The sequence below is a fragment of the Astyanax mexicanus genome, chromosome 9, assembly GCF_023375975.1.
Source record: "Astyanax mexicanus isolate ESR-SI-001 chromosome 9, AstMex3_surface, whole genome shotgun sequence".
NCBI classification, from domain to species: domain Eukaryota; kingdom Metazoa; phylum Chordata; class Actinopteri; order Characiformes; family Acestrorhamphidae; genus Astyanax; species Astyanax mexicanus.
Window position 1 is genome coordinate 25,198,893 of NC_064416.1, and position 9,146 is coordinate 25,208,038.

The following is a 9,146-nucleotide window of genomic DNA, read 5'->3' on the forward strand; positions in this document are numbered from 1 at the left end:
GTAGTGAAGTAAAAGTAGACAAAAGTAGACTACATCTCTGTAAATGATCCTGTTGAAAATCTTGATTTTGAATTTTTAATCTTATTTGGTCAACCAGTCGCGATGGTTGACCAGCGCACCAGCATGAAAAACTACAACATGCTAGTCTATGCTTATTTTATTTAGCGGGATGCTGCCTACTAAAAAGTGGATGTGCCTAATAAGGCCTCAAATGTTGGTAGAAAAAAAATCTTGTACTCATATTTTTAAGCTCACCTTTATTCGTTTACTGCGTACAGTACAGGAGTTTTAACATTTCATATGTTGACACAATTGACAACATACTGGAAATCTGATGACCGGTTAATCTGCTTTAGGAATGAAAAAAAAAATATATATATATTCTTCACCATGAATGTTTATGATCTAGCAAAACATCACAAATCATGCATTTAACCTTGTGACAAGAGATAAAAATCCTGTTTAAGTGTACAGTTCAGCCAGTGACATTTCCTCACACAACAGTAAAACGAATTTTATTAAAGACAATGTTATAGTCCACATTTGTTCAGTCGAAACCAGCATGGCCAAAGACTCCTTCACAGATTTTATAGTAGAAGAGACTAAAGGGAATTTTAAAGCCACAAAGGAAAATGAATGTAAAGCTTTTTTTCAAATTTAAAGACAAGCATGTAATCAACTTTTGAGGCCGTTTTAAATTTCGGGTTAGATAAATTAGTTAAGAGTTAGATAGGGTAATGGCGTTTACAATTTAATAATTATTTAAGTGCAAGGCATAAGTCACACCCACCCAGTAAGAACAATGATGCATCTTTGTGTAAAAATAATGTCCTGATGTCTTCAACCTTGGCATGAAATTCTACTTCAGTTTATGATTTACAACAGAGATGCATGAGCCATGTAGTTACAGTGATATGACACCCCAATAAATTACACACAAAAGAACACACCTGAAACACAGTACGACCATCCTACCCCCCTCCCCACTCCTGACCACACATTCTCCTCTGAAAAGTGCCTTTGCTCTATTGGTATCACATTTATTTATGCCCATCAATACTGCTTGGACAAAGAAAGTAAACCATGATTACTGGTTACTTGTTCTTGCAGTCAAATTATCAGATAAATAGGGGTAATAATAGTTGCCCTTTTCATCTGGTGTGAAGTTCCACAATCAATGATAAGCAGTCAAGAAAATGCAGACCAAAAGTTTTAATGTTCATCTTTCCTGATAATGAGTTCAGATTCAAAATAGTTTATTTACAAGTGGTGCAGTTAATTTACCATAAGAAAAAAAATAGCCACCACCACATTGTGCTCTTTGGGAACTTTCCAATATGGACAATATTAATTTAGTTTCACTGCTAACTCCATTCTCATCTAAGGAAAATGCATGATAAGTGCCATCTTTCAACTAGTCTTGGGTCTGTCGATGCATAGGGGCTCATCACATGTAAACAATAATGGTTCCAATCAAATGAGCTGTAAGAATACAGTACAGTCCTACTTTACTCTTTCCCCCCCAAGAAGAGAAACTAAATTAATTATATGAAATACATTTTCCTGTGCAACTCCTAATTCCTTTCTTCCACTTCCACTACAGTCTGCAACCAGTGTGGGAGCACTGGCTTTACTTGGTGACAGCATGGATGGCATGTGCCAGGTATGCCACATTTCCAGAGGTTACTCCTGCCATGGAGATACGGCCATCCTTTGTCATGTAGACAGAATACTCATTAATCAGACGCTCAACCTGGTAAAAAAAAAAAAAGAAAGGACATTAAAAAAAGTCATCAACACAGAGACAAACCATTACTGAATTACATATCAAAAATAATTAAATAAATAGAGACTTTGCTTTGTTTCATGGCAAATTTTGCATTAGGTTACATGTATACATAACATACATAGTACGGTTTTAACAGGTGATATGTAACAGTCCCCTTAAATGACTAACCTGGTCAGGCTTGAGTCCAGTGAAGCAAAACATGCCAATCTGATCAATGACATGCTGCCAGTTGTGAGTGGAGCCCTCACTTTTTAGGTTTGAGACAAGCATCTCTCTCATCCTAATGATGCGGTCAGCCATGCTTTTTACCTCTACCAGCCTAGGGGGAAAAAATTACAAGAAAGGACATTTTGTTACTGCTGTAATCTGGAAACCACTAATGCACAAATTAGCATTTTCCACAATTGACTTAGCGACTTGTAAGTAGGTATAAGCGTAGTCACAGTACCAGAAACAACTGCACATTTTTGTAACCTATTTGATCCAATCAGTACAAACTTCATTTTGGTGATCAGATGAAATTTAAATATAGCTTGTTTACTTAAAAAGATGCACCCTCTATACACATTGTGACCAGTGGTTAGAGTGATCCGATCATAAATGTGTAAATGTGCAACACTTTCAGTCAAAAAAAGTGTTACTTATTTTGGACTAACCATTCCTTGTAGAGTTCAGGTGTGTTGAGGATAGTTGCGGCAATGCGCGCTCCATTCATGGGAGGGTTGGAGTAGATTGGCCGAATGAGAATCTTCAACTGCGACTCCACACGCTTGGCCTCTTCAGTATCCTTGCAGACAATTGTGAAGCCTCCAACACGCTCACCTGTCCACCAAACAGACCCACAATTTAATTCCAGGACATGACAAATTAAGCATTTTCCAAGCCTACTTTCTTTGTATAAAAACCATGTTACATAGGAATCCATATTTTCCCCCATTCATTTACTGCATAACACAAGGCCCATCACTGCATGTAGCACTTACCGTATAGACCCATGTTCTTAGCAAAGGACTGGGAAAGAACAATGTTATGGCCTTGCTCAATGAAGTGGCGCACAGCCCAAGCGTCACGGTCAATATCTCCACTGGCAAAGCCTTGATAAGCCATGTCGAAAAACACCAACAAATTTCTTTTCTGTGGGAGAGAGATTAAAGCACATGCATAAACAGTTACTACAACTGTTTCTCTGTTTAAACTATACATATTCTTAAGTATAATATACAGTACCTTGATCACACTAGCCATCTCTTTCCACTGTTCTGGCCTTGGGTCCACTCCCGTTGGGTTATGAGCACATGCATGGAGTAAAATCACACTCTTCTCAGGAATTTTCTAAGAGAGGTAAACAGGTGTATATTACCATCTATTATGGCGTAGGTTCACTGCCCTGTGTAAATATACACTGACATTTACTAAACTGTTGGCAAAGACATAGGTACTATAGTTCCAGAGGTATACATGCAATGATTTACTAGCTATGGTGCTTAATGATATCATGATAGCATCTATAATAGAGAGGATTAATATATTTTGATGACTACACTACTAACAATTTCTAATTTTGTAAGGGGAAAAAGAAGAGTTGAGAAACTATTGTAGGACCCTATGGTTTCCATGAATGGACAGAATCACCAAACTGAGGCATAAAAAATATTTTAGATATGAAATAAAGAAATGCATAAAAATTGGATACAAAAAAAAATCACTGGACATTATTTTACTTTTTGTTGTCTTTAGCACCTGAGTTTTCAACACAAGTTGACATCCTTCTGTCCTTGTGCAGAACTGTGTTTTGTGAGAATAATATTAAAGAGACTAGATTGGGATACACCAATAACATCAAACACTAATGCATAAATGTGCATTTTTTACAAAGTGCATGAATGTATAAATATTGTGTCATTTTTCTAGTGGCTGTATGTATATATGAACTAAATAATGCATATTTCCTTAAATGAATAACTTTTTTAAAAATGAAAATGTCCAACTTATGTATATAATTTTTTACTGGACTGCCCTCTTTCCCAAACCAGCTTTTAGCTTATTCAATCCATTTGTTTTCCAATTAAAAAACATGTAATCTTACTGAGATGTCATCAAGGGCTCCTTTAAAATCAAAGCCGCATGTTTTCGGGTCATAATAGGTGTAAGCCTTCAGCTGCATGCCTGCATCCCTGAAGATGGGAGTGTGGTTGCCCCAAGAGGGTTTAGGCAGATATACATCCTGAACAGCAGTGTGGAATCGCGACTGCATGGCAAAAAAAGAATAGAGAGAAAAAAAAAAGTCACAAGAAAATAAGATCTATACTTTATTCTGGATCCATATATGAAATCACTGAATGATTATTTACCAACCAGGAAATTTGCTCCAACACGTAGAGAGCCTGTTCCTGAAATGGTCTGGACAGTGATGCTCTGTGTACAGAAAAGGAAAATGTATTTACTATTATCTGACTAAATAGCTCTTCTTCCAGGTACTGTTAATAATTAAATAACAAACATTATAGCACCAAGGATCTTCTGCTTACCCTGCCACTCTTAAGAACTTCATTGTCAGGACCAAGAGCCAGCTGAGCACAGGCCTTTGAGAACTCTCCCAAGCCACCAATGGGAAGGTACTCTTTGTCCAGGGACTTAGCAGCAATCTGAGCCTCAGCCTGAGAATAATACACCATAAATTAATTCTGAACTCAGAACACCATACTGAAAGCTATTAATACAAGTATAAAGTGCTAATGATAATTATTTACCACTTATATTTAAGAATATAAAAAAATAATAATAAAAAATAACAGCTGAACCCTAATATAAACCGGATGTAAACCAATGCTCAATCTATGAAGACAACTCATTTCAATTAAGTCTTAAAGAAAGAGAAAAGATTAAGCTGCACCTTGCGAACACAGCTAAGAACATAGGGTTTGCCCTGGTCATCACGATAAGCTCCCACTCCAAGATTCATCTTCTTAGGGTTGGTGTCACGCTTAAAAGCTTCTGTGACCCCCAAGATGGGGTCAGGTGGGCCCATCTGTACATCAGTCCACCATGAGCTGTAAAATACAAGCAGTTTTTTTTTTATTCAATATAAAGCATTTATAACTTGCATAGATTGATAATAAAACAATAACAAATATATACAGCACTGTACATAATATGTTGTATAAACGTCAAAACAGCATAATCTAACAAACCGCCTGTTAAAAGGCCTGGTAAAAAAAATACGGGTCAAATACTGATTGCATAACTTAACTGGACTACTAAGTGCCAAGTTCATGAACTGGTCTCAATGGAATTTGGAGCGTTGTCAACATCTAAAGTTCAATGCACATAAAAATAGCTTGACTCTCAGGCACGCTGGTGCAGCATTCATTTGGGGTTTACCCCAAGAATAGGTTCAGGCTATGTTTTTTCACTATATCTTAACACCTGAACCTCAGTAGTGTTAAATTTTCAGTTATGCGCAAATGTATAAAAAAAACAAAAACAAAATTAAGATCCAACCAACTTAAAAAAAAAAAAAAAAAAAAAAAAAAAATTTAAGAGCACAATCTGAATTAATACAATTTGTATAATTTCGCACTTCTGGAAAGAACAACACACTGAACATAAAATGTGCCACAAACTTTGTTATTTTTTTTTTTATAGGAACAGTAATTGTGCATTAAAATGTTTAAATCTGCACAACCTGTAACTGGATTAGGAGAAGTGGTGCTCAGCCTAATCTCCTCATTAAACTAGCTGAGGATTTCTTCCAATGTATTCATCAACAGTCACTGTAAAATGCAACTGCTAGCACTAATGAGGCTTATGTTAGCGGGTCATGTGAAACCCACTTAAATGGGCCTCAAAAAGGTAAGTCCTGCAATTTCCCTCAATTCTCTTTTAAAACCAACCAAGTCTTCTCTTGATTCGCTTTCAACTTATTAACCAAATACTCCAATTACCATACTCCATACTCCAATTATTAACCAAATACTAAAATTTCCTCTAAAGACAATTATATAGTATTATTAAAATAAAGTATACAGTACACTGTACAGCATCAACAAAAGACAAAGCTAAAAAAACTAGTGTCACCCACTCCCCACCCACAAAGGTTTAGCCAATAAAGTTTGTTATCCTGCCCCCACCTTCCCAGTGTGAGCCAATGAGAAATCTTTTGAAAGACACTCCCTAAGCCATGCCCTCTGCAGACATACAGCAGGACTTTTACTTCCAGTGTGAGTGTGATAAGTGTAAATCAAGAGTTTACAAATCAAACACAAAGCTTATCACGTCCCTACACAGTTGCACAAGTATCATGTTTTACCTGCAAGTTCTCTCTGCACTATAACTATTAAAATGCAATATTTTACTGCTGAAAAATGTGATGTCCTTCATTGCAAAAACACTCACCCAGTTTAGTGTTCAGTAATCAAGAGACAAAAAAGCAGGGTTATATTTTTAAAAAACACACTGGAAAACTTTCTTTTTTACGCAGTTCTATTACTGTTTGATAGTTACAGAAACAGTAAGAAACATGACTAAGTGTGCCTGCCTTTTTAATATTTTCTTTCTCACTCTCTGTCGCTCTTTCTCTGTGTGACATGTCTATACTTTATAATTGCACTAAGGCACATATTACCACTCTTGTATGATAGGTATGGGTATGTTAAATATGAACATCTCTATCTAAAATGCTTCATGAAAGATTATCCATACTGCCAGTATCTATTAAATTCAGTGAGTGTGCTCAGCTCAGTTGATATCTGATGATCACTCTGTGCACTTTGATAAAAGAGCACTTTGGAACCTAGCTAGCATTTATACAGTATCAAGCCAAAAAGGACTGAGGAAATATTTGTTCACTTATGACCGACCTTGCCCTTTATTTACCAGCAAATAACCAATATGAAACACACTTATGTGCTAACATAAGAATGGCAAAAGTATTATTGTGATTTAAATTGCCTTTTTAGCCACTAATAAATGATCAGTGATAATGCATCTGATAAGGTCAGGGAATTAAAACTGCAGACCTAAATATCAGGGCTGTGCTTGTAAGAGAAGGTTAAAACTGAGCCAGTTGATGAGATGAGATGTAAAATTATGAGTTTCTTGGATTTTACCAAATTGAAAACCTCTGAAATATAATAAAGAGGAAGATGGATGATCACAAGCTGAACTGCTTGAATTGTTTGCACCAGGAGTGACACAAAGCAGTGTGTAAGACTGGTGGAGGAGAACATGCCAAAATGCATGAAAATTTGGATTACGGTTATTCCACCAAATATTGATTTCTGAACTCTTGAACACTTTATGAATATGAACTTTTATTTTTAACTCAAACATAAACTTATAAATAGCAAAATCAAAGAAACTGATTCAGAACTGAATATTGTGGTAAGAGTAAATTTAGTTGTAACCTAACTAAATTAACTAGCTAGTCAGCTCAGTAATAAATGTTTAGAGCTTCTCGTTATCTCAGAGTTTGATTGAATTCATTCACTTTACACAGTAAAATGTTCTGTTTTAATCTAGCCGGCTAGGTTGGCTAAGCTAGTAAGCATAATCGTATAAATAACCATTTTGCTGGTAACCTAGCGAAGCAAGTATGTGGCGCGAGTCCGCATTTTACCGAGTTACCAAAACTAACTACACACCTCCAAACCACAACTCTCTTAATTTAATGCCGTGACAAATATGGTCTTAGCTCTTATTCTCGTCACGCTTTTGACAACTTTCGTCGCTATCTAACGACTAAACGAAACCCGATTCTCTGGACGGCTCGACCCTGCAAGAGGAAACCCAGACGCCCTGAGACACGAAACAACCTTGGAATAGCCACACGAGCTAACTTAGCTAAGGCTAGCTTTAGCTAGCCGGGCACTGCACGACTATGGCCTTCAGCTGAACATGCTAACTAACAGCTAGCTAACTAAGCCAGTTCATCTTCTGCACCCAGTGTTAGGCTAGATAAAAAGGCTGTTTATATCAAGCTGTGCTAACCTGGGGAAACATGTTACATTAACAGCTACACATGCTGAAGTGCTTAAATGTCACAGTTAGCTAAGCTAGCCTTAGGTAACTAATAGTAATAGTTCTGACACTTAGCTTAGCGCTCAGGCTAGCTAGCTAACGTTACCTGACAGGTAGGGTTCAGTTAGCTAGCTAACGATCTTCAATTTACATAACTTTAGCAGTGCAGCAACAAATGTTCTTATCACTCATTCAGGCCTAAACCTAAGTAAAGTAGCTAACCTCAAGTTAGCTAGCTAACTAATAGTTCACCTAGGTAATGGATGCACTGTGCTAGCCAGGCATTAACCTAGCTTTCTAGCAGCTAGGTGCATCACGCAGCGACTTTTTAATTTTTCGTAAAATGTAAAGGCCTCACTGTACCTCGCACGGAAAGGCAGCACACCCAGAGCTGGAGTATGAGCTCCGACGGCTGAAATGATCTTGCTGGTTTTCAGGAGAGCCATGGCTGCGACTGTGCTGGACTGAAGCAGCGGAGGAGGAGGAGGACAGGAGCAGCAGCAGCGTTACTGAAATGGACCACGCTGGAGAGAAAGAGCGCCGCCAAGGGCACTGAGACCACTATTCGAGTTACTACAACACCGTTACTGCACGTTCACCACCACTCACTTACTCATTGGCTGAGTCTGAATCTGAAGGTAGCTCACTTGCTGCCCACGCTGTCTCACTTAAAAGGCAGTCTAATGATGGAGGGCTTTGTATCCGACGTTTCCAAGCTGAGCTTTTATTTATATATCTGTGCTATTATTTTCACCCAGGTAAAGAAGAGGCTTGCTTACCAAACTCTGATTCAGATGTGGCTGTAGTTTGTCCAAATTTTATTTTTAATTCTTACTCAACCCTTTTAAAATCTAGGGTATTTGTTAGTAGTTTGTCCTCTATTCACTGCAACTACTTGTTGATGTGACAAATTGATTACATTAAAGCATTAGTGAAGTCAAATATAGTTATATAATGGTTATATAACAGTTAATTACGGACCACAAACTCATAACTCTGAAGTTCTTTACTTTTCTACCAGTTTGGAACCAGACAAAAGAAGCTATATTGATAGGGCTCCTTACATAAAATGACCATGTGGTAGGGGCTGTATGGGTAGTGCTTGTTTCATGTGGGTTCCACATATGGATGTCAAGTCATGGGCCCCATTTTAATTAAGGTGGGCTGTAATGATAGAACCCATTTGGCATGTTGTGTAGTCTAATCATTTTGATGTCACACCTAGGGTGAAATTTGAAACTTGATACTGTTTTTTTTTATATATATAAATAGTTGTTTCTCCAATAACTCAGACCGTTTCACTGGTTTTGTAATGTCACCAAAGCCTGATTTATTATAA

At 37.3% G+C, this 9,146-nt stretch overlaps 1 protein-coding gene across 1 annotated transcript; it reads right to left on the reverse strand.

Annotated features, from left to right (window-relative positions):
- Nucleotides 1-240: 240 nt before the first annotated feature.
- got2a (glutamic-oxaloacetic transaminase 2a, mitochondrial) lies at nucleotides 241-8,361 on the reverse strand. Its single transcript, XM_007256231.4, has 10 exons — nucleotides 8,171-8,361; nucleotides 4,683-4,839; nucleotides 4,318-4,446; nucleotides 4,145-4,204; nucleotides 3,876-4,037; nucleotides 3,017-3,121; nucleotides 2,773-2,923; nucleotides 2,446-2,611; nucleotides 1,958-2,108; nucleotides 241-1,753 (listed from the first exon to the last, which is right to left on the reverse strand). Exons 1-10 carry the CDS (start codon nucleotides 8,251-8,253, stop codon nucleotides 1,631-1,633), a joined length of 1,287 nt encoding a protein of 428 aa, XP_007256293.1. The 5' UTR covers nucleotides 8,254-8,361; the 3' UTR covers nucleotides 241-1,630.
- Nucleotides 8,362-9,146: the final 785 nt, after the last annotated feature.